The sequence below is a fragment of the Pelodiscus sinensis genome, chromosome 14 (genome assembly GCF_052426305.1).
Source record: "Pelodiscus sinensis isolate ZL-2025 chromosome 14, ASM5242630v1, whole genome shotgun sequence".
NCBI lineage: Eukaryota > Metazoa > Chordata > Testudines > Trionychidae > Pelodiscus > Pelodiscus sinensis.
Window position 1 is genome coordinate 42,307,835 of NC_143065.1, and position 26,430 is coordinate 42,334,264.

Sequence of the window (26,430 nt, forward strand, 5' to 3'; positions counted from 1 at the left end):
ATAGCATTAATGCGAGGTCTTGTTTTTCCAGAGTCGCCACCGCCTCCTTATTCTCGGCTGTCTCCTCATGACGAGCAAAAGCCACTGGGTAAGTATCTTCACTTTACAAACTCTCAGGATATTCACAGTTCACAACCAACACATTGTATTATTTTCTACGGGGCTTGTTTCCAGCTTGGTATGTAAGACAAATGTCAAAATATAGGACTGTGTCGCTCCTCACTAAGGATAACAGGTAGTCGGTTACCCAGTTAGCATCACCCCTAATGGGCGATGCTTACAAGTAATGGTTAACCGATACCTGGGAGCAGGACTGTAGGCAGAGAGCTGCTCCATCCCTGCTAGGCTCCCCATGGGGGGTTGCCGGCTCCCAGCTGGCTTGTTCTGGGAGCCAGCAACCCTTGTGTGGGGAATCAGGAGAGGAGCCATGGCAGCCCCCACATCAGGGTTGGGAGCTGCGGTGGGAGCAGTGAGGGCCACTTTAGCCCGACCCCAGCAGGCGGGGGGGGGGGAGGGTGCCTCCCCAACACTCCCCCCTTTAATCAGTTAAACCAGATTTTACATCCTTACTCCTCACTGATTCTGATCAAGCATCAGCTGATGGAGTGATCAGAAATAGAACGACTAGAAACAAAATAATGTGTATGTTTTTATCATATTTTAATGACCACATTTTAATTTTTATTTCTTAATTCGCATTCCTTGCTGCCTCTGTATTTTTCAGATTAATCTGCACTCAAGTGAAACGCTGTCATTAATAATGAAGATGTAATGATAGACAGATCCATTTTTTATCATATAAATTGGCTGGCTTAGTGGAAAGAGGGTCAGAATGCCTGGTTCTATAAGTGTCCTGCTCTCTCATCGGGGGCATATCACCCCGTAACATGGGGTTGATTATACTTTTACTGAAAAGTTCCTTAAGCTCTTGAGACGAAGAGCGCGATGTAAAGTGCTCAGGATTACCAGTATAGTGTTTATCAAACGGAGACATGGGCTCTTTAAGCTCCACACTGTAAAACATTTGAATGGAATTTCACCTTTTCCAATGAATTATTCTGACTTTTTAAAATATTCATTGAAATAAATGTGGTCACGGCGAGGCATAAAATTTGACCAACTTTTAAAGTTGGCAAAATTCAATAGCGAATGCCTTTGGCTATGTCTAGACTGCAGGCTTCTTTCGGAAGAAGCTTTTCTGGAAGAGATCTTCCAAAAAAATTCTTCCAGAAGAGAGCGTCTACACAGCAAAAGTGCATCGAAAAAGTGATCTGCTTTTTCGAAAGATAGCGTCCACACTGAATGGACGCTGTCTCGCATGTAAGCTGTGATTACTATGGACAGAGTGGCCACCAGAGCACCTGTGCTTTTTTCTCTTTCCTAGTCTTTCGAAAGAACTCCCTCTTCTCCGTCCACACACACCTTTTTCTGAAAGAGCTCTTTTGGAAAAAGGCTTTTTCCTCGAAGAAAGAGGTTTACCAATGTCGGAAAAACCCCTCTGTTCTTTTAATTTCCTTTCAAAAGAATGTGATTGCAGTGTGGACGTAATTGAAGTTTTTTCGGAAAAACGGCTGTTTTTCTGAAAAAAACTCTGTAGTGTAGACATACCCTTCCAAAGCACATATTGTCACTGGGAAATTTTAAAAATACCCCTTAGTAGATGCTGTGCTAAATTCTGCCCTGGCTTTCATGGTATTCAGGTAAATAGGAAGTAACAAGTGCACCTCAAAGAGGAAAGGTTTGATGTGGTTTTCTTGTGAGACTCTATAGGCAGTGGGCCAGATTCTGAGATTGTGTGGTATCTCAGGGCAGGTCTACACTAAAGGGGAAGGTCGAATCAAGATATGCAATTCCAGCTACGTTAATTACACAGCTGGAGTTGATGTACCTTGATTTGAGTTTCCCTGCTGTCCCTGCAGCAGGAGGCTGATCGAAGAAAATGCTCCCATCAGCTTCCCTTACCCCTCGCAGGAGTAGGAGTACCATCTGGCACTGAGGGCACCCTCTGAGTTTGATTTAGCAGGTCTTAGCCAGACCCGCTAAATCAAACTCTGGAAGATCAATTGCCATCTAATTGACCTTCCACTGAGTGAAGACATGGCCCTACTCCTCCAGTTCTCCCATAGGGTATGTCTACACTACCACCCTAGTTCGAACTAGGGTGGTAATGTAGGCAACCGGAGTTGCAAATGAAGCCCGGGATTTGACTTTCCCGGGCTTCATTTGCATAAAGCCGGGCGCCGGCATTTTTAAATGTACGCTAGTGCGGACTCCATGCCGCGCACCCACACGCGGCACGGACTAGGTAGTTCGGACTAGGAAGCCTAGTCCGAACTACCTAGTCTGTGCCGCATGTAGCCGCGCGGCACGGAGTCCGCACTAGCGGACATTTAAAAATGCCGGCGCCCGGCTTTATGCAAATGAAGCCCGGGAAATTCAAATCCCGGGCTTCATTTGCAACTCCGGTTGCCTACATTACCACCCTAGTTCGAACTAGGGTGGTAGTGTAGACATACCCATAGTCAGTAATGTTGGCTCACAAAAGAGGATGTAAAGAAAGATGTTCATTGCAGAGCTGTTAGAATCACAGAGGGGGATAAGGAAATATTCAGAATTTACCAAATAGATAAGGACAGTCTTGGCAAATGCATTGCTGTGAGGTCTCACAGAGATTTAGAGAGGGCCTGTTCTTGAATTCTCTGTGCAAACACCAGATTGGGACTTGTGGGCTCATACAAAAGGTAGAGTCAGACCCAAAAGACTGAGTAAAGATCACAGAATCGTGCCTTTGAGCCTTTCTAAAAAACACCAGAACACACACCAGAAAATCGAGCAACCAAAGAAATCCCAACCAAAGCCAAAGGCTGGACCGGGTCGTGGACCATGCCCCTATGCAGGAGCCTAATGAGAAAGGAGAACCCTTTTGTGCAGGTGATTCACACCTTAAGCCCAGCTGTGGAGCAGCACTTGGGCATTGTGTATTGTGTGCCTAGTACTCTCTCCATCCTAGAGCAAGTGGCAGGGAAGGATAAGCAATGCCAGCTGAATTAGTGTGGGAAGTTTCCTAATTCCCGGATGGTCTGGGTCAGCAGCGAAGTACTAACCCCCACAGCAAGAGAATTCGGGAGGGGGATGTGTCTCGGCAGGGTGCTTCTGAGACACAGTGCTTCCTGGGACTACATTTAGAGGGATGCAGTCCCTGCCCCTTACTAGATTCACCAGCTCACCCTGAGAAGTTGCTCACAGTGGGTTTTGCTTCATGTCTAATGGTTCACTCCAAAGGTCCAACCATGGAGTATCTCAGAAAGCAAAAGGGCCAGTTGTGTTCGTTGACATTACATAAGAAAAGTAATCTCATCATTAATTCCGTTTAGGAGCTACCTGTGCTGCAGGTACGGAAAACGGTCAGATGTATTTCAAGGGTGTATTTGCCTGAAAAAATAATCTGTGAGCAAACACTGGAGCGCTTAATTAAAGGGGCAAGAAAGAGAATAACAAGGACTCTTAACTTGTTAAAACAAAGTTTCCTTAGCTTCAGCAAAGAGGAAGGAAGGAAAGAAGCAAGAATAAACAGCTTCAAGAATTTTAATGGTGATAATTAAGTATAGTAACTATGAATTGTTTAGCGGCTTAATGTAACTTTATCCAGTGCGCACCAAGTTTCTACTTGTTTCATCAACTGAACTGCAGTTATTTTTGTGGTCAAAGCAATTGAAACGTTTCATTTTTGCGTGGCAGAGAAGAAAAGTTAAGCACTTAACTTGCCACCTTGGCTCAGCCGCTGTTTCTCTGTGGAAGGGCTGAGAGTGGCACCGTATGCCCGTGGATGATTATATCACATTTGTGGCGCATAAGTACTAAACACTCTCCTTCTGTTTTCCAGATCTATCAGATTCCACGTTGTCTTACACTGAAACAGAGGCTACTAACTCACCAAACATCACCCCTGGAGAATTCTCAGGTTGGCAGACGTTAACACATCAGTTGAATGATTGCTGGGTTGCAGCTGTTCTGGCTGGGTTCGCAGAAAAGCCGAATGAAATATAGTTCTGCATGTGAGATTCCCAGGGAAAACAAAAAAGTGAAGGGGCTGTTCAAATTGGTTGGTCTAGTAGAGTTATTTGTATAGGCCAAGCTTTATCAACATGGTTTTAATTGGCTGAGGAATGCTTGGAAAAGCAAGGAGATTCAAAGGTAGGGCAGGAACGCCGTTCCTACTCTGGAGAGTTGTGCAGACTTTAAGAAAAAATCACTGTGAGAAGATCCTATTGAAACCTTGACCCAGAAGGATGAGCTGCGAATGGTCTCTAAGCGCCCAATATTTTGATTGAATAGAGTTCTGTTTCTGTCCCTGGCGAATAGTCACTGTGTGGATTAACTGTGATGTTTCAGGAGCTAGTATGCAGAGCCTTGCTCAGGGGGCGAGGGGGAGGGGGCTGGGGGCAGAAAGTATTCTCCCGTACAATTCCATTGAAGTCTTGGAGCAATAGTTTGCAAAATCAGCCCATAGATCCATGGTGTCCGACACGCTAGCCTCTAGGCAATGTGGCTGTTTGCCCGGTGGAGTGTGGCTAGTGGCTAGTGCTTTCAGAACTGGGTGGACACCACGGTTCTCGACCCTTCTTCTGGGATTGGCTCCCCTCCATCTGCACAGAACTTCATTGATTTTCATGGGACTTCACTGAGGTCCAGTCCCTGGCAAGCCCGTTGCAGTCTTGGAGACTTCGATTGTAAGCTGCTGTAGAGAGGAACTTGGTGCAGCTCCATGTCATTCATCCCCGGTGTAATTCCACTTCCTGGAGTGGAGCGGTGAGCCCGAACCATTCTTTCAGCTTGTACATTTCGGGTGGGAGGTCACAGTCCGCAGCCTGAGACCTAGTTTTCATGCTAAGATACCACAGCTGAGGGTGAACCTCAGGTGGCAGGGACAAGATGTTGGCGGAATGGCTGGTGGTCTATCACATGCACTCAGGGAGTGAGCGTCCTTTCATCCTGCTTTTGGACCCGTTTGCAGAATCATGGCTGGTCGGTGAACTTGCCCATTCCCAGCCAGCCTGAGATTGCCCCGACCACGGGCCTTCTAGTCCTGGGTTTCCAAAACAAGGTGTGTGAGCTTGATGTTCCACCCGCTCACTTCACAGCTGTGTTTAAGACAGTGGTTCATCAACCAAGTAGATCTGGGAGCTGCTGCTCCGGTCCTATGCCGCCTTTGCCTAGTAGGATTATATCACACTTGTTCCGCACACCAAAAGGTACAAGTTTTTTGTGTGTTCTAAATCCCGAGACCGTTGCTGATGATTGGGTTTACAACCACGCTTAAAGATCAGAGAATTCTGGCATCCTGTGACGGGGCGAGGCAGCCCCGCACTGAACCTACAGGTCCCAGCCAGGGTTATCTGGCTGCAGAGGCCCCTCCCCCACAGCTCTACTGAGCATGTCCGGGCTGCAGCAGGGCTATAAAAGCCTGGGGAAAGACTCAGTCTGGAGAGACAGCCGGAGGAGAAGGACCGGGGCAGGGAGCTCCCTCTCAGCTGTTGCTGGGGACGCCAGGAGAGGCGGAGAAGGACGCGGAGGCGAGTTGGGGCAACCCCGGGACTACCGACCGAGGGGACGCCGGCACGGAGCTCGCAGCCAGCTGGGCAGGTACAGGGGAAGGCACCCCCGGGGACTGGGTAGGAAGTGGCCCAGGGCAGGAGCGGGAGCTGCCTCTCCCACCCAGAGAACCTTGGTGCGTTTCAGCCGGACTGCCCCGCCGAGGGAGTGACCCGTTACCCGGTCGCTCACAGGGCCCTGGGCTGGGACCCGGTGGAGTAGGGTGGGCCCGGGTCCCCCTACCCGGGGGTGTGCCCCGCTATAACCCCTGAGCTGCATTGTGACTGTGCTGTGGACTCAGGCCAGAGGGCCTAGGCCTTGCTTAAAGGGCCAGCTATAAACTGCATCGTAGCGGTGTTGGGGACTCAGGCAGGAGGGGCTGCGAATGATCAAAACATCAGTTGAGGTACTATTGGCCAGTCTCATAACTGAGGAGACCTCCTCTTTGTCCTACTCCATTTACCTCATCAAAGAGTTCGCCCTGAGCTCTGGGAGAACGCTGTATTTCTTAAGCTGTTTAAGTGGTTCCCTCATTGTGGAAGAGCTACACGGTGTGGATTGGCATTGCTCTTCTCCCTGGTACGTTTTTCCTTGTCTTTTGGGATTCTTCTGGTGCCGTTGAATATGCCGTCCTGTTTTGACATACTAATCACATGGGACTGTTGCCCATGGCAGGGGAAAACTTGATAGCGGGGATTTGGATTGGTTTGAGTTGCATTGTAAATAAAACTATGTTGGTGATTTTGAGCAAAAACTCCTCGTGCGATGGAGCATGTGCTAGTTCCGTGCTGTGTCCACAGTGCTGCTGATGTGCCTAGCTTTTAATGGCAACTTGTAAATAGCCATTCATTGTCGCAGCAGAATTTTAGAACCAGAGTTCCGATGGATGTTGTTGGTTTAGTTTCTGTGTTATCTGAGTTGGACGTCTGGAAGGTTTTCCGCAGTAGAAGAGATATTTTAGCTTTTACTTGAACAACGTAATGATAATGTGACCCGGGTTGTACTGAAATTGGATACCTTCTCTCCCACTGTGTAATTTCAAATGGTGCAACACTTAATAAGAGTCTGGGGCTATGTGATTTATTTTCTCCCGATAGCCGTGATTACAGATAGAAGATAAGAGTTGCATTGAAGTTAACGCATGCGTGTTGTCAACCAGGAAGTGAGAAACGTAACTTGGAACAATATGAGTGCCATATTTTGGTTTGTTTAGTTTCGGTTGCAACTTACATATGCCATGCCATTTAAAACTTGTGTCGGTCGTGCCTTCTCCATGTAGCTACGGAACTGAAGTGTGCATTTAACTCCTGTTCCAAACATAAGAAAACTTTGGATGTAGCATCAAGCCACTACTGTTTATTATATTAGCTTTGATCACCAAAAATGCCTTTCCTACTAAAACCACAAACTTCAGGTTGTGGGTAACAAAGAGGTCCATTCTTCATAGTTGTTAGTTTAGCAGATGAACTTGTAGCCAGGAAGGTTTAGCCACTAGTCAAATGGTTATCTCTGTAAAACAAAACAAAACCCCTCTCCCTTTGAACATGACCTTATTTTCATGTGCACAGTATTGATCCTAGGAATTTTGAAAAGTCTCTAATGGACCAACAAATCCACTCTAAAAATTGCCAAGTCTGGGTGGCATGGTCCTAGCTTGGAAAAGGACACCCACAAGTTAATCTTATCTTTTTCTCTTTATCAAAAGCCTTTTAAAGATTACATTGGGGGGGAAAAAACATAGACATTTATCAAGCTATAAGAGAAAGCTTCTCAAATGTATGGTGCAAAATATGATCACGTTTGTCCTGTGCAAATGCATGCAACGGTGGAGGCCCGGGACCCTCCCTCAGCTGGGGTTTCAAACATTTTGGACACAAAAGGGAATCTTTTAGTCTGGGATAAGGCTGTGCCAAGCATACTCTCCCGTGAGAAAGCAGCTGTAAAAGGCAGCGAAGTCTGCAGCGTCTGGTTTCTTGATAAGATAGGACAGGTTTGGAAGATTAGGATTGCTCAGAAAAGGCAAATACGAGTGTTTGGTTCCAAAGTCTCCAGTCTCTGAAGTTCAAGCAGCAGCTGATTTAGGGTTAGGAAGTATAGAGAGAGGTCACATATTTTCGTGGGGAGTTCTTTCCCCTGCTCTCTGTCATTACTGCTGACTGTTGGGGGTCTCTGCTTAAGAAGCCTGGGGAGGACAAGTCACTGTTGATCCTGCAAAGGCCTGTGGCCGACTGGGCCAGCCACATGTCCATTCTCACGCCTGAGCCATGTGTCAATCTGTGTGCAAGTGTGCGCAGGTAAGGAATTGATTCCGAAAAGGGCTGAGCTCTCAGGTTCTGAGCCAAAAAGGCACTTAAGCGTATGCTTAGCATAAGCACATGTATGGGTCTCACAAGATCTTTACTTCACGGGGCCTTGTGTTCACGAGACTTCTAAGCATGCTTATGTTAAGCATGTGGACCCTCGTGCTCACGAGACTTGTACACATGCTTATGTTAAGCTTATGGACCCTTGTGCTCACGAGACTTGTACACATGCTTATGTTAAGCATATGGACCCTCGTGCTCACGAGAGTTGTACACATGCTTATGTTAAGAATATGGACCCTTGTGCTCATGGGACTTGTACATATGCTTATGTTAAGCATGTGGACCCTTGTGCTCACAAGACTTGTACACGTGCTTATGTTAAGCATGTGGACCCTCGTGCTCACGAGACTTGTACACGTACTTATGTTAAGCATGTGGACCCTTGTGCTCACGAGACTTGTACACGTACTTATGTTAAGTATGTGGACCCTCGTGCTCTCGAGACTTGTACACATGCTTATGTTAAGCATATGCTTAACTGCCTTCTTGGCTCAGAACCTGAGAGCTGTAACCCAGTCCCCTTTCTCCCCCAACCTTATGTTCTGGTCCCAACAGACACCACCGCTTGAAACGCAACCCCCACCTTTTCCATTATTTTTTATGGGAAAATTGACCCTGCATAACATGTTTTCACTTAACATGATCATTTTCTGAAACATCTATAGTGTTAAATGAGGAATTACTGTACACCAAAGAGATTTTGAGTTCAATACCCCATGGAAGCAAAAGGGGAGATAAGAGCTACCGAAAAGGGGAAAAAAGATTCGTTATGGACCAAGAATTGTAATGAGATGGAGAGACGGTGGGGGGAGAAGAACAGGAAAACAACGGCAGAGGGCAGGTGTGAAAAAGGAGAAGGCTCTTGCACTAACAATGGTAGGTTATGTGGAGCTGGGCAAATGCAGCAGAAATGTTTCTGTGTGTGTGCTTGTGGATTTTCGAATGATTCACTTCCCCCGGGGCGTTTGTGCCCCACAGACGTTCTCGTGAACGGATGTGCTGGCAGGAGCGTGCATCTGAAGCGGTGACAGTTCAGTCAGTCCTGTGAGACCAGTCGTGAAAAGCAGAGTTCCGTGCCACACTCTAGCTGTTCACACCAGAATCCTTATTCAGAGGGTTACGGTCTCCAGTGAGGACGCAGAAACCGGCCCACGTGGCCTCCCTGCCGCCGCTCAGACCAGCTCGAATGTCCAGGGCTTGCACCAGACAAAGAACGATTTGTGGGAATTAATGAATGTTGTGAATAAGGAGTCGAGTCTAGAAAATGCAGGCCTGCTTGCGGATGGCTCCCGAAGAGAAGAGGTGAGAGCTGTCACATAAATGGTTTGTTACGAGTTACTCACCCTGCACTAATGCGGAGAGGCAGAGAGGGGAGGCCAGTGCTAACGGAGCAGAGGAGCAAGGAGTGCAAGGGAGAGAGCCTGGCTATGAAGCAGCTTGGAAGAAATCCACGGACGTTTTTGAAATACAAGAGGGGGGTGGTTTTGATGTAGCCCTGTCGCTATCTGGGGAGCCAGTGTTTGAGGAGGAGATGACACGTGGGTGGCTGTGTGAATGGGGGGGCAGCAGGAGGAGGGAGCTTGTTAAGATGGAATTGTCCTCGTGTTCAAGATGGAATATGCCCCCGAATTACAACGCAAAGCAGTACGCAGGCAATTCCCTTAGCACAGGGGTGGGAAAGCTACCCCGGGCTGGATCACCGGCACCCTACTTCCCACCCAAAGGCCACAACCCCTGCCCTCTCCTATACCCCCACTGCCCTCCTGCACCCTACTCCCCTGCCTGGCTCCCCCACCCTGAGCCTGCTCCTGCACCCTCCGCCTTCCCAGACCCACTAGCCCCCATCACACTTCTACACTCTTCATTCCCACCCAGACCCCACATCCCAAGGCCTCTTCCCGGCAGTCCCTCCCACACTCTGAACCCCTCATTTTTTACCTCACCCCAGAGCCTAGGGGGGCCCACAAACTCTACTAGCCTGGGTCCCACTGATGTGAGAGGGGGTGTGGGGATTGACTTTCTGCTTCTCAGTCAGGGGCCGTGTCCGTGAGGTGTTGTTGGTTTTTTTTTGGGGGGGGGGGGGGTTGCTTCTCACATTTGTGCGGCCCCCGACGGATTTTCCTGTGGGTCACTGGCCCCCAACCCAAAAAAGGTTCCCCTCCCCTGCCTTAGCACAAAGCAATGGGTGTGCTGATAGCAAGCAGTCTGGATGAATGGAAGGGAACATATTTTGAGGCCCAACTGTCTGGAGACATGAATACCCCCCTCTCCACCCCACCTCTCAAAAAAAGCCTGGCAAGATTTGTGCTAAGGAGGAAATGTATGAAGATGTCCTCTGTTAGGAGTGTGAAAAAAAAGTCTCTAAATATGTGAGGCGGATGTGTGTGGAAACTGGGCAAACATGAGCCTTTCCAGGTTTGAAGAGAGATTGTGAAATTATCTGTTAATAGAAAACCCAATACTATTTTTCACCGGAATTAAACCAGGAAGGAATTTCTTGCTGGAGGTAGAACATTTGTTTCCCAGCTCTGTAGCAGTCCCTACTAGCCTGGGAGGGCAGGCTCTTCCTCTTGCTGTTTTTCCGCTCTGTGTTTGAGATTGTGGCAATAACTGAAATCTTTCTTCACTCCAGGCTCTCCATTATTCTGTGTAGGCTCAGTCACTGCTCCCTGAGTGTACGTCTACACTAGCCCCCTAGATCGATCTAGGGAGGCAAATGAGGGCAACTGAAATTGCAAATCAAGCCCGGGATTTAAATATCCCACGCTTGATTTGCATGTTCCCGGCCGGTCGCCATTTTAGACATTGACTAGCCCGAAGTAACTGCCTGCGTCTACACGCGGCAGTGAAACAGGATTCCGATTTAAACCCCTAACTCGAATTAGCTGGTATTCCTCCTGCAATGAGGTTTACCAGCTAATTCGAGTTAGGGGCTTTAAATCGGAATCCTGTTTCACTGCCGCGTGTAGACGCAGGAAATTACTTCGGGCTAGTCAATTTCTAAAATGGCGACCGGCCGGGAACATGCAAATCAAGCGTGGGATATTTAAATCCCGGGCTTGATTTGCAATTTCGGTCGCCCTCATTTGCCTCCCTAGATCGATGTAGGGGGCTAGTGTAGACGTACCCTGAGTTAGACCCGGATCCTGCAATTAACCATGTACAGCAAACAGGCCCCTTTGATTTTGTTGGGGCTCTGTGCAAGTACACAGTCTGCATATGCAGAATCAGAGTCTCCACAGTATTGTATAATTTTTTTAAAAAGGATGTCGAGTTCATTTGGAAAAAGCCAATGCCTGTCTGTGCATCCAGGTTAATCATAGACAGATGTTTATTTATGCTAGTAATGTTTTCCTTTTTCTTTCATATTTAACTTCAGGTTACTTGGCAAGTCTCCTCGCTCTGAGCCGTCTATAACAATCAGGGCTTGGCTAAAAAGTTTTCTTGTCAGGGCAGCATGTTTGTTGCCAAGAGCTACTTCTTTGATGCAAAAAAATACATCCTGGAGGTGCTTTGTCAAATGTTTTTATATTAAATATTTTTCCTCCATAGTCCTAGTTTGCCAACGGGAAATAAAGTGCATCTATTTTCCAGTTTACTTTAGAAAATAATTCTTGGCTTCTTTCCCTATATGGCCCATACAGCTTTATAAACCTTTAAATTAAAATCCGAGGGCACGATTGAGCAATATCATTTCTCAATGAGTTGAAAAAACCCAACCCCAAACAGTAATGTACCTTCACTTTAGTTTTTGTTAATACAAAACTTTTTTCCTTGTCTGGAATTGACATCAAAGCTAACACTTGCATAAAGCAAGGTGAATCACTGTTCAGATAACTAATTAATCTTTAAAAGGAAAGTTAGGGAAAGTCTGTGATATGTCATGTTTAATATTTTGGAACTCGCAGGTGGCAGGGGAAATCCAGGTGTTGTCGTTTATTTTATAGCCAAAGTTTAATGTCTTTCTGGATCGACATTAAATACACCAACAGCCAGCAAGGCAAGACACTGATGGGCATCTGGATTGGATTTAGAATTATATCTGACTCCATAGGTGGCCCAAATAATAACTGTATGAATAAAATTGGTTTTCTAATAGAAAGCTGAAAAACTGACAATAACAGACTGTGTAGTGTGGTTGACTTTTAGAAACATAGAAAGAGAGCCCATTATGTTTGTGTAGGAATAAAGAACATTATATAATATAGGATGGTCCGCTAGCACCAAGATAATATGCTACTGAAAACATTGTCCATAATAATTGGACTTAATTAATATAAGTTGGATGTGATTTGCAAATGGAAGGAAAAGCTCCCAAGATCAAGTTGCATGTTAAATGCCCTGTATTCTACAACAGACTGCAGAAGTTACATTTCTGTGCACAATTACTACTATATTTAAATATTACAATACACCACTGATTGGCGGCAAAAAAAAAAAAGCGAATCTGGTATTTGTGTCTGCGTATAACTATTCAGAGAAAACTTGCCAATGAATATTTAATATTTGATGTCAGTGAGAAAATTCCCATTCATTTTAGAGTGGTTGGGAAATGCAGACCTTAGGCCATGCCTCCACTCGCGTGCTGGAGATCAATCTTCTGGCGTTCGATTTATCAGGTCTAGTAAAGACTCTCTAGATTGAACGCTGAGAATGTCCCTGGTTGGCGCTGGCAATTGCAGTCCCTAGGAGTAAGAGAACCAGATGGGAGTGTTTTCTCCTTCCATTATGAAGACAACGCCAAGCTCGTTTTAAGGTATGTTGACTCCTATTACGTAGCTGGAGTTGCGTACCTTAAGCCGACCTTCTGGGTCTAGTATAGATCTGGCCTTAGTGTCAGGCATCTGAAAGGAGAAAACATTCATCCAACAAAGTTAGCAAATGTAGAAGAATTTCTGAGGTGAGTTCATTAAACAGCCCTGCTCGCTATGGGCCTACTTGAAACCTTCTGCTCTGTGAAGTAAAGTCTAAACTAAGCCATGGAATCATAGAATACTGGAACTGGACTACTAGGACTGGAAGGGACCTCAAGAGTTCATCAAGTCCAGTCTCCTTCCCTCACGGCAGGACCAAGCAACATATAGACCAGTGTTTTTTAAACTTTTTAAGACTGCGGAACACCAAACAATCATTTTTTTAATGCGGAACACTGGGGGAAAGTTATTAAGGAAAAAAACCAAAAAAAAGCAGTCGTGGCCCCTTTAATTGCCGCACGTGTTGTCCCAACTGAGCTTCTGTCTCTGCCGGGGGAAAAAAAAAGTTGAGGCGGCGGTACACCTCTGACTGTCTCACTGCACACTGGTGTGCCGCGGCACACAGTTTAAGAAACACTGATCTAGATCATCCCTGATAGATGTCTGTCCAACCTGCTGTTAAATATCTCCAGTGATGGAGACTCCACAAACTCCCTAGGCAATTTATTCCAGTGTTTAACCACCCTGACCATTAGTAAGTTTTTCCTGATGTCCAACCTAAACCTCCCTCGCTGCAATTTAAGCCCATTGCTTCTTGTCCTATCATCAGAGACCAAAGAGAACAATTTTTCTCCCTCCTCCTTGTAACACCTGTGTAGATACTTGAAAACCACTATCACGCCCCCTCTCAGTCTTCTCTTTTCTAAACAAGCCCAGTTATTCATCCTTCCTTCATAGGTTATATTTTCTAGACCTTTCATCATTTTTGCTCTTCTCTAGACCCTCTCCAATTTCTCCACATCTTTCTTGAAATGTGGTGCCCAGAACTGGCCACAATACTCCAGTCGAGGCCTAATCAGCACAGAGTAGAATGGAAGAATGACTTCTCGTGTCTTGCTCACAACACTCCTGTTAATGCATCCCAGAATCACATTTGCTTTTTTTACAACAGTGTCACACTGCTGACTCATGTTTAACTTGTTCCACTATGCCCCCTAAAACTCTTTCAGCAGGACTTCTTCCTAGATAATCACTTCCCATTCTTTGTGTGAAACTGATTGTTCCTTCCTAAGTAGAGCACTTTGCTTTTGTCCTTATTAAACTTCATCCTGTTTACCTCAGACCATTTCTCTAGTTTGTCCAGATCATTTTGAATTTTGACCCTCTCCTCCAAAGCACTTGCAACCCCTTCCAGCTTGGTACCATCTGCAAACTTAATAATCAAACACTCTATGCCAATATCTAAATCATTGATGAAGATATTGAATAGAACCGATCCCAAAATGAACCCCGTGGAACCCCACTTCTTATGCCCTTCCAGCAGGATTGTTTACCGTTAACCATTCTCTGAGAGTAGTTATTATCCATCCAGTTATGCACCCACCTTATAATAGGTTGCATTTCCCTAGTTTATTGGGAAAAAGGTCATACAAGACCATCTCAAATGCCTTACTAAGTAGACTGCATCCACTTCTTCTCCCTTATCCACAAGGCTTGATATTCTGTCGAAGAAAGCTCTCCGAATGGTTTGACATGATTTGTTCTTTACAGATCCATGTTGGCTGTTATCTGTCACCTTATTATCTTCCAGATGTTTGCAGATGAATTCTTTAATTACTTGCTCCATTATCTTCCCTGGCGCATAAATTAAACTGACTGGTCTGTAGTTTCCTGGGTTGATCTTAGTTCCCTTTTTATAGATGGATACTTGATTTGCCCTTTTCCAGTCTTCTGGAATCTCTCCTGACTTCCATGTTTTTTCAAAGGTGATAGCTGAAGGCTCAGATACCTCCTCTACTAGCTCCTTGAGTATTTTAGGATGCATTTCATCAGGCCCTGGTGCCTTGAAGACATGTATCTTTTCTAAGTAATTTTTCAGTTGTTCTTTTTTTCATTTTAACCTCTAAACCTACCCCATTTCCACTAGCATTCAGTATGTTAGGCATCCACTCACCATCAATCTTCTTGGTGAAAACTGAAACAAAGAAGTTTTTAAGCACCTCTGCCATTTCCAAGTTTTCTGTTCTTGATTTCCCTCTTCACTGAGCAAAGGGCCTACTCTTTCCTTGGTCTTCCTCTTGCCTCTAATATATTTGTAGAATGTTGTCTTGTTACCCTTTGCATCTCTAGCTAGATTTAGCTCGTTTTCTGCCTTTGCCTTTCTAATCTTGCCCCTGAATACCTGTGTTGTTTGCTTATATTCATTCCTTGTAATTTGACCTAGTTTCCACTTTTTATATGACTCCCACTTTTTATATGACTCCATAGGATCTCTTGGTTGATCCAAGGTGGTCTCCAGCCATACTTTCTATCTTTCCTATGCAGTGGAATAGTTTGCTTTTGGGCCCTTAATAATGTCCCTTTACAAAACTGCCAACTCTCTTCAGTTGTTTTTCCTCTTAGTCTTGCTTCCTATGGGACCTTACCTACTAGCTCTCTGAGTTTACTAAAATCTGCCTTCCTGAAATCCATTGTCTCTATTTTGCTGTTCTCCCTTCTACCATTTCTTAGAATCATGAGCTCTCTGATTTCATGATCACTTTCACCCAATCTCTCGAGGTCCCTTCCAGTCCTAGTATTCTAGGATTCTATGATTCAATCTGCTTTCCACTTTCAAATTCTCAACCAGTTCCTCCCTATTTGTTAAAATCAAATCTAGAACAACTTCCCCCCTACTAGCTTTCTCAACCTTCTGAAATAAAAAATTGGCTCCAGTGGAGTCCAAGAACTTGGATAATCTGTGCCCTGCGGTGTTCATTTCCCAACAGATGTCTGGATAGTTGAGGTCCCCCATCGCCACCAAATTTGCACTTTGGATGATTTTGTGAGTTTAAGAAAAAGCGCCATCCACCTCTTCCACTTCTTGTGTGCAGAGGTGCAGGGCCTTCAGGCTGTTCCATTGTGGATGCAGTAAGATACTTGTGCATAATGAAATCGGGTAACTCATCTCTCACTAACATCAAGTAAGAATTATTGTTCTCCACTCCTCTGCCTTTTACAAGGCCAAAAGGAAGTAATCACAGAATCCGATTGGCTTTCTGAGAAGGGCCTTTTCCAGGCTGGGATGAGGGAACATTTCCCTTGGTGTAATATCACGTAGGGAGAAACCATAAGCTCTTGCACCACCTTCTTGTTGAATGTCTGGAAAGGGAACTCAGCAAGAGTAGCGTTCTTCCCAGCTTCATTGGGTGGTGCAGAGAGAGACAACTGGAGGAAGACTGTGGCATGGACCTGTATACGGGAAGGCCAATGCCCACTTGGTGTCTTGTGTCCCCAAACACTATCACAATGCCATACAGTAGCCATGTGTGGTGCTTTACAGGTCATAAAAGACACTTTCCCTGCCTGGAGGAGGTTCTTTCATCCATGCTTTTGTATCCTGGGGGCAAACAATGCTACTAATAGTTCCCCAACTAATTTCCACTCAGGTTGCACAATGGGCGTGCACATGCCCCGTGCAGGCAAGACTGGATCCTGTTTGAGCGACGGTGTTTGTTGGGGCCACACCTGCCTGTTGGGAGCACTCGCAACTTCAGTAGCCAGGATTACAAAGGTGGATTGGCCCCAACCACCTCGTGTTTTCTGGTTAGTGAAAGTGGCTGCACGACAGGAGCCACCAGTTTTATGGCCTAGCTACTTTAGGCCTTTGATAAATTTTCTTGTTCTTTTCCCTGCCTCCCCCGTGCACCATACCAACTCCTCCAAACATATGCCCCCAAAGGCACGAGTTAAGTCTCTAGGGTTTGCGATTAGTCCATCCTCGACACAGTCATGCCATGAATTGGGAGTTCTCCAATTTCATTGCATCGTGACCCTTCTTCTAACCATAAACATTACTACATGGCCCCAGAAAGGAGAACCAAAGCTGGGCGGGGGGAGGGGAGGCCAAACCCCATTACTTCAGGTGAGGGGGGAGGGGGGGAAGCCAAAATCGAAGGTCTTCAAATCCAGGTGGGGGAGGCCTGTGACCTGAATCCCATGCAGGGTGCACTGAGAGCCTATTTTCATTTAGACAGGGCTGGGTCAGTTAGACCAGAGGTGCTCAACCTTTTTTTTAATACGTTGGATACAAAGCCAGGAAAACAAAATGGTGGCCGGCCCGGCACTGCAACCCCCAGGAAAACAACCGCGACCCCCTTGACCATGGGTTGTGCACCGCCGAGTTGGAGCCTCCTAGACTATTTGCCACAGGTGCAGAACAAATGAGAGGACGACTGATATTCTTGCCCAAACTATCTCAAAGGGTTGCAGGAAGGTCTCAGTCTGACTGAACCCAGATGCCATTATCTGCTTCTTTGAACGTCATCCCACTGACTGAGATTCATAGGGAGTTCAGTCCCTACCTTTACTACTTGCTATGTCTTGTGGCAGGCCGCTAGAGCAGCGGCCGATTTCAGTAGAATGGTCTTTCAGTTGACACTTCAGTAGAACTCCTCCGACTTGCCTCTGAGCTTAGGTTCTTGCTTGTTAATCATCAGGAGCCGCATTGGTGAGGAGAGTCACGCGAAGGCGCAAGAATGGTTACTGCCCTGGGTCACTGCCAAGTTGGCGTCCTGACGTATGGGAGTCTTGATTGGCAAAGGGATTGAGAGGTGCTTGAGGTTGCCCTGCCTCTTGGGTGTGGCGCCTCAGCGGGCATTGCTGTTCCCAAAGAATCTGATCTCACACACCTCGGGCATGTGCTTCCCAAGGGTGGAAACTGTTGTGGTCATAGTCACTGTAAGGGAAGTGACCACACGACTACAAGATCATTAGTGGTAGCACTAGAGGTGGGACCTCTCTGGTCCGGCATCCTCGGGACCTGAGAGGTCCCCAACCAGGGAGTTTGCCTGGCTACAAGAGGTCAAGGCTCCTCTCCCGGCCATCAGCCCCTCTAGGATGCCAGCCCTAACCACTGGGCTTCGCTCCTGGCCCTTGTCGATGAGATCCACTCCCAGCTCCCCACCATGCCAGCTTTGCTCCTGACCTTGTCCGGCCCGTGCATCCATCTGGGCTCTCTGGTCCAGCAATATCCGAGGTCCTGCCAGACCATGGATGTTGCCGGACAAGAGAGTGCTGGATTTTAGAGGTTCAACCTGCAGTATAATAGTCTCTAGCAACCTCAGCCAAGATCAGGGTCCCGTTGTGTTAGATGTTGAACACAACACTGAATAATCCTCACCTGAAGAATATATGTCTAAGTAGATAAGACAGATGAAGACTCGGAGAAAAGGATTCGTACCCCGTTTTTACAGGTGGGGTACTAAGGCACTGAGAAAGTGATTTGTCCAAGGTCACCTGAAAAATCTGTCTCAGAGCTGGGAATTGAGTCAAGATATCCTGAACCCCAGCCCAGTCTCTTAACCACACCACCATGTTTCCTCTCCCAATGTTATAAATATTGCTCGCACGTCTATCTTGGGACATGCCCCTAATCTTGGGGCACTTTACAAAAGTGGAAAATCACCGCTGTCCCAATTAAAAAAAAATGGGAATGAGGCACTAAGAAAAGACTTATCCCACATTGAATAAACAGTGATAGAACTGGGAGTCCAAATTAGGTCTCATTAGCATTTAGCCTGTGCCAAATCCACTAAATCAGAGCTACCCCACAGACCACACTTCTGCCTCAAGATGTGCACACGCAGCTCCCGTTGCTTTACACGGGACACCCAGAATGCAATCATGGAACATTGCCCTATACTTCCAGACAATTTTTAAATTGCTGCATCGTTGTGCTTCTGAATCTCAGCTGTGATTTACAAAGACATAAATTTTCTAACGCTTATATTTGCAAAGGAAGCCTTCCAAGCCTGAACTCAGTGCGAACTGGTACAGTGATGCCTGTCTGAATTTATAGACAGCCTGAAAGAATAACTCCAGGAGCACCTTGTTTTTCAACAGAGTTGATTTGTCTAATCAGAACGACACTGGCTCAGACGGGGAAACTGTCTGAGACAGGCAATATTAGAGGACGGCCATCCTCCTTTCAGTAACTTAGCAAAGTGCCCTTCCTCCCCCCCTTTACCTGGAATTGGAAGTGGGTTTTCATAGTTAGTGAGAATGTTTTTCATGTACAAGTTCTCTGAGCAAGCACAACACCCAGATAAACTATGTGTTTGTCTCTGTTTCACTGAGTAGTTATGATGTTTGACCTTGAATCACAGAATAATCATAGCCCTTGTTTCTCTAGGCACCTAAGCATCACACTTAAAAAGGAAACATCAGGAAATACATAAGTTATTTAAAAATAAATGAATTTAGTCTTTCTAGCCAAAACATTACAATCTGTTCCCTGTTAGGATTTGAATGTGACTTTCTGGGTCGTAAAAACGTGTGTGATGTCACTCCTGTTGTGTCTTTTAAATAATGTAAATCTGAGGGGACGTCTTTGTTTGAACTTGACCTTTTTTTCTCTGTGTGTGTTTTGCTGCTTAAAAGGATTTGCCGAATGCTAGAGATAACTTCCAACCTTTGAAAATAGGGAACGGTTTGAAATAGAAATTCTGGTTTCTGATGTGAACTGGTAGGGAGACGTTAGAATTCGGAGTCACAGTAATAGGTGTTTTGTTTTGGTGCTTTGATGAGGAGAGGTGTTTTATAGGCTTGATTCATAACTGAGTTACTAAGGTTTTCCACGGAAATAACTTATTAAAAGCATGGCGCTCACCGAAACGATTGAAGTCTGTAGATTTGGTATGCATCAAAGGCACCTCCTTTCCTGGAAGCCGATACCTAACAGAGTTTTTCACCTCTGGAGGATGCTGAAGTCTAAAAGGGGTATGTGGTGTGGGAGTGGGAGGCATGTTTGAGTAAGGGGGGAAAAAACCCAACAAAAAAACCTCTCCTAACACAAACTGGAAAAAAAAGTGACTTCAGGAAAATATCCACCGTTCTTCAGAGACCCTGATGGTTAAACCTGCCTCTCTGGAACACTGGATATTTGTGTGGATTTTACGGTGTTTTTCAGCCGCTGACAAGTAACTGTCCTTTCAGTTTCTGGCTCTGCTGCCGAAGACTTTGAACTGCCTAGCTTCCTTGGGACCACAGGTCAAATTTACTGGCAGAGTAGGCTGGGCTCTGGATTGGAGGGGGCTCCAGACATGTGCATTGCTGTTTATGTCTTCATTTCCAGGCTCAGTTACGCCCTGCTTGGTGTGCGAGTCGGGGGAAGAGAAAGCGTGCAGTCATAGAATCATTGAACACTAGGACTGGAAGGGACCTCGAGAGGTCATCAAGTGCAGTCCCCTGCCCTCGTGGCAGGACCAAGCACCATCTAGATCAGCGGTTCCCAACCTTTTCCAGGTGGGGACCCATTTTGATAATTCAGGAAGACTTGGTGACCCAAGGCAATTCAAAAATGGGGGGAGGAGGAAGGGCAGAGCCACCTGGGGAGACACTTAGTGACCCTTTTGAAATGTAATGGCGACCCATTGGTTGGGAGACCCTGATCTAGATCATCCCTGCTAGATATCTGTCTAACCTTCTCTTAAATATCTCCAGTGGTGGAGATTCCAATACCTCCCTCGGCAATTTATTCCAGTGATTAACCAGTTAGAAGTTTTTCCTAGTGTCCAATCTAAGCCTCCCTTGCTGCAATGTTAGCCCATTGCCTCTTGTCATGTACTTTGTAGAGCAGTGGTCACCAACCAGTCGATCGGGATCTACTGGTCGATCTTGGAGCCTCTAACAGGGGATCCTGACTGGTTTGGCCAAGAGGCTGGCAAGCGCTGGCTCTTCAGCTGCCCCTTCCCACTACTGCTGCGCACCTCCTGCCCTTTGCCTTGGAGCTGCCCCTCCGTCCCCCAGGAGCCTCCTGCTTGTTATGCCGGGCAGGGCAGAGGAGGGAGAAGAGGGGCGCTGATGTCAAGGTGCCTCCTCTTCCACCCTGTATCCTATCTCCGCAGAGCAGGGTGGGGGGCACAGCAGGACATGGGAGGAAGTTCACTGGCTGTTTTTGGGAGTAGTTCAGGGCCAGGGCAGGGGTGAGCTTTAGTCCCACTGCACCACCACCCAGGAGCCACCTGAGGTAAGTGGTGCCCAATTGGAGCCCACATCCTGAAACCCTACCCCAGTTATGAACCCCCCTCCTGTACCTCCCCTCCCTGGTCCGGAGCACCCCTGCATCCAAACCCCTCCTCCCAGAACCTGCACCTAGAATCCCCCTCCAGCACCTCAACTGCCTGCCCCAAGCTCAGCTCAGAGCCCCTCTCACACTCCAAGTCCCTTAATCCAAGACAAGAGCCTGAAGCCAACCTGCTGCCCCGGCCTGGTGAAAGTGAGGGAGGATGGAGTCAGGGCCGCATTATGACTTTCGTGGGCCCTAGGCACTTTTGCTTTCGTGGGCCCCTTCCTCCATTAAAAAAAATATTAAAAATGATTTTTGATATAACTTTAAATACTTCAACATTTTATTTTTTTCCATTTTAGGCAAAATGTAATCGATTTTCGTGGGCCCTAAAAGTTTCATTTTTTTCTGATGTGAGGGGAAAAAAATTAAAACATTTCCTTCGACCCTACAAGTTCATTTTTTTTCTTCTGATTTTAAAAGAAATTAAAACATTTTCGTGGGCCCCTAAAAGTATTGGTGGCCCTAGGCACTGTGCCTAGTGGATAAGTCGTCCCTGGATAGAGTGAGCAGGGGCGGGGCCTCGGAAGAGCACAGAGGAGGCGGGGCCAGGGTATTTGGGTTTGAGGTAGCTCTTGGATTGCACTTACATTCCAAAAGTGATCTCATGCTTCAAAAGGTTGGAGACCGCTGCTGTAGAGGATCTGCTGTAAGCGGTGGGCTAGGCATTCCAGAGAGGATGAGGGAGAGCCCCATTCTGCCGTCATGAGCGGCGGTAGGGGACGTTGGCTCCAGGAGGGGAATAGCAGCAACTGCATTCCCAGGTGCACTGCGTTTGAGGCATAACGCATCATGGGAGCGCCTCTTGGGGCAGTACCTCCGCCACCCATGCCCAGTGTCGGTCACATGGGCTAACCGTGCAGCCTCACTCTGAGCACTTGTGCAGGTTTCGTTAGCTGGAATCGTCCGCCGTGGGACGATACGCTTTCTGGCCTCTAGTACGCCTGGCCTCCGTCCACTGGGCATCACTCCAGAGAATGTTTTTCCCCTCTCCTTTAATATCAAGGCAGTGTTTATTATTTCCCACTGTTCACCTTTGGCCAGAAAAATGGTCCATTGTACACATCTCCTCAGAAATGGCTTGCCCCTTAGAAGCAAAGATATGCAGCCTGATGGAAGCCACAAGCAAAGACCGACTCCTCATGGTCATTTTCTCTGGCCAGGCCAAGTTTTGCATGTGAAACGCTAGCTTTATCTACTGCTCCCTCCCAGCAGCCGGCTGTATTTCCTGTCTCTTATAGCTCACATTCCTGCCTCAGGCGCTTCCCTCAGAAAGAGGGTACCAGGGTTACTTACTGCTGTGGGGGTTAAGTACCTGCACAGTCCTCAAGCAGAAAGGAGGGTCTAGGGTGACCGACTGCCGTAAAAAAAAACGTACGCAATAAACTATCAGCATGAAGTACGTTGAAAACTGTAGTTTGGTTTCTCGTAAGTATAAAAATATTTTTCATGGAAATGCCTGTCTTGGCTGACCTCCTCCTAAATTACTACATGCTGTATTGTAATAGCCTTTACAGCTTCTTGGTTTGGAACAGGGATTAGACCAAGTCCAGTGATAAAACACTGGAACTTGTTAACAGTCTGTTCCGCTAGCCCCTTCCTTGATCTATTTACTTGGCTTGTTGCCCTCGATAGGAATCTGAATGTCAATTGAGTTAGTCATACATGCGGTTCAGTTGGTGTAAATATGGACAGCATCGGACTTTAAAGTAGATAGATGCACTTTAAAGTAACCCCTCCCCTCCCCCCCCGAGCCAACCTGTCTGCTAAACATTATCATGTATTTTTAAAAACATTTGAAATCAGTTTGCTCATAGTGTTGGAAGCATTTTGCTTTTAGCCCACCACAGGCGTTGTGTGCATGAATTTATTGCTCCACCCTTCTCCCTGGCCCAGAAAACTCAGGGTTCGAACCTGACATCAGGGCATTTGGTGCTCTGCAGGGCTGCACCAAAGGGGGGCAGATCGTAAGACGTGCCAGTCTTCAGGGAGCTATTGAGCTGAGATTTTTAGTCACTGTCTAAGGCCAGGTCTACACTAGACCTAGCTGCTCGGCTTAAGATATACAACTCCAGTGTTGTAGAATACGTAGCTGGAGTCGGCTTACCTTAAGCTGAGCTTGGCAGCATCCCTTACTTCTGGCAAGAGCAGAAGTACTGGACGCTGTCACGAGTGCCCTCTGAGTTCAATTGATCAAGTCCTAACTAGACTCACTAAATCAAACTCCGGAAGATTAATCAGGGCAGTGTTGATCTTCCGCAGAATGAAGACATGGCCTGAGTGGAGGTAAACAAACATCCCCAGCCGCTTGTTGTGACTAAGGAGCATTCTTGATTTCCAGGCCTGTGTAATAAAACCTGTTCTTGGGTCCAAAGCTGGGTGTGAGATTCTTTGAGCTATGCAGCTGTTGTATTAGCATTCTTAAACTTTGTGGTTTGTCATGCCCGGTGTGTATGAAAGGCAAGGTAGAAAACCAAGTAGTCCCAAGTCTCCAGTGGTGTGAATGAGAGAACCCAGTTGACGTTCCTGGAGCAGTAGAACATCCAGGGGCCGTGGTGAGTAGATTGTAACCCGGAAGAGCTGGGTTCGGGTGCTCTGCGCATGCGCAGACTGTCGGACAGCGCAGCTGGTGAGCGGGGCTCGCCGTGGTTTGGCGAGCCCTGAGAATATCCATTTTCTGGGAAGGGGAAATCCTGTTTTCCTGGTTCCTTTCTGAGCGCAGAGGGCATCCGGCAGCAGGACTAGTGTGCAGCGTTTGCAGGGCTGCACATTGGGTGCGCACCCCCATCGTAGAGTGGAGCTGCATGTGCTGTCCCTGGGGGCAGAGGGCTCTAGAGGCGATGGAAAGACGGTGCTGGCAGATCTATTACTTTGCAGCTTCTCCAGTCTATCCTGCGAGGGAAAGGAAGGAGCAGGACAACAGGGGCAGCTTGGGAGCAGTTCCCTCCGCTTTTCGTTCACTCCCTTCCTAGCCTCTAGCCCATTACTCCGCCACAGAGGCCTTTGCTGTAAGAACGTCAGTGAATTGACAGTCTCAATGCCACAGAAGCTTTGGAAACTTGCCTTCCGCACCGTTTAACGGTGGATGTTAGGTCACATGTGTTCTTCCACCTCCTAACTGCGATGTTCATTGAAAGGGTGGTTTGAATCTGGGGGTTAAAGCCGGTCGACATCGAGACAGCGCAGGGAAGATGCTACTCTGCCGACAGAAGAGCAGCTCCCGTTGGCGTCGTTCATCCATCACCCTGAGGAGTGGGAGAAGCTGTCCCATCAGCACTGTGCAGTCTCCACCGGGCTTAGGTCAGTGTAACTACGGGGGATTTCTCACCCGCCAAGCGATGTGGTTAGGCTGAGATTGGTCGGTAACATAGACCTGGCTTGAGGCTACACCGCACTGGATTTATGTTGCCTTCTGCATTTGGACGAACTTGCTGTGTACCGTGTATAGCAGTGATGAAAACTGTTTCCCTCCCTTTCCTGTGGTCGTGGACAACCAGGAAGGGTGTGCATGACTTTGAAGTCACTGGCATCTGTTTTACGTCTTATCCAAATCTGAAGTGTGGCCCATATTAAACAAAGACATTTGAAGGCAGAGGCTGTGTCCCTAATCGGCACTGCCCTACCACCAAGGGGAGGGAAGGGGGATGGGATAAAGATCGTTGGGTTCTTGCCGGTGATTCTCCTGGTTCTTTTTTTTTTGTCTTAGTTTTATGTTGCAGCTGGAGGGAGGCAACGTCAGCATGTTTGGCTTGGGGAAGCCACAGAAGCTGAGCTGTGTGGTTGAATGGTTGGAGGTCTCCCCCCATTGATCCAGTTCCGCGAGGAGCCTTCTTCCTGTCCCTTGTTCCCTTCCTACTGTGTCCCCTCTCAACAGAACCCAGCCCTGCTCCCTCCTTTCCCAGCACAACGTGCGTGCTGCCTGTTGGTGCCACTGATCTAGAACTCGGGAGCTGCCGTTCTCACCAGCGATGGTTTCCATTTTCCATCCCAGCAGGCCTCTGAGTCTCACCTGGGCTGGCTGTAGACTTAGAACCTCCCAGTCTCTGCTTCGTTTATTTGGGAGGCTTTCTGTCCATCCCGCTCCACGACCCGCCCCCTGATTGTACAGGTTTGGGGTGCTCTCTGGTCGGTACTCCTCTCTGGGGGCGGGGGAGGGACACGTTCCTTTTCAGCAACAGCCTTTGGGGAGGAAGAGTAGGCACGAGCCTTTCTTCTCCTGTAGACACCTCTGGATAGCATGCAGCAGAGGCCTCATTTCCACTACACTCCTAGACTCTCTCCTGCATTGTGTTATCCTGCAATTAATTCCTTCTGACGGGGACTATAGCTCACTTGGGAAGGCAGAAGCATGTGTCTAATTTTGGTCCCGGGCCTAGTATTAACCCGTGGGATTTCAAAAAGAACAAACCCCCTTTAAAAGCTGTTTAATGGCCAAGAAGAACCTCATCTGAAATACCTGGGCTGGGGAGCGGGCTGTTCCGCAGGGCTCTCGCGGGGAGCGTGCCAGACTGATCACCATAGTCCGTCAACGGAGGAAAAATGCTTCATCAGGCCAACTGGTTTTTTGGATCTTTTCATTTATGAGGGCCCAGATAGATTTTTTTTCCCCCCCCCACCCAGGGGAAAAGCCAAAGAATGCGAAAGGCTTTGTTTCAAAAGAAAAAGGCCGTTGACCGTTTCCGTTGTTTTTTAACGCAGTTCTCTTTAAATAATTACCTCAGAAAAACCAACCCCCGCAAAGCACGCCTTGATTGACGAGGAGGGGTTCACTACTAGAGAGGTGAACAGTTAACTGGTAAGCATCCCTCTTACTGGTTCCAGTTAACTGGTGGGGGCTGTTTGCCAGTTAAGCTGTTACACAGGATTTTACAGCCCTATTCACAGGTTGCACAGATGACAGTGTGGAGCCTTGTACTTCCGAACATTGTAGTGGTGTAAAAGGTTAGCCGGTTACCCAGTAAGCATTAGCCGTACCAGCATGCTTACTGGGCAGTGGGTTAACTGCAGGGCTGGGTCTGGTTGGAGCAAGACTCCCTACTTTGCAGTGTGGCAGGATCCCTGCCCGTGGGACCCCAGCCCTCCACGATTAACCAGTCAAACGTGTCATTTAACCACTTCACTTTTGAAATGGGTCTTTCCATCCCTAGAACATGGGGGCCAGATTCGCCGCTGATGTAAACTGGGCCAACTCCATTCAGTGGGGAGATGCTGATTTACACCAGCTGAGGTTTTGGTCCCCGCAGGTGCCACGTACGTGCCGACCCACAGCACTTCGCCTTCCGCCTTTCCTTTTCGTGACTGCTACAGAGAGTGGCCGTTGACAACCGAGCGCTTGTTCCCCATTCTCGCCCGAGCCTGCGGGCCAGCGCCTGCTGTGGATTCAGACAACAGTCTGTTTGTCAGGCGATACGCCGGGAAAATGTGCATCTGTCTAGTTCAGAGAATGACTCGG

General features: G+C 47.3%; 1 protein-coding gene across 1 annotated transcript in view; it reads left to right on the plus strand.

The window, feature by feature from the left end:
- Window positions 1-26,430, plus strand: part of SMAD6 (SMAD family member 6) — a 100,224-nt gene that overhangs the window by 12,200 nt on the left and 61,594 nt on the right. The window contains exons 2-3 of the mRNA XM_006132107.3: window positions 32-88; window positions 3,884-3,961. Of these exons, the coding sequence (XP_006132169.3) occupies window positions 32-88; window positions 3,884-3,961 (135 nt within the window). The remainder of the gene's footprint in view (window positions 1-31; window positions 89-3,883; window positions 3,962-26,430) is intronic.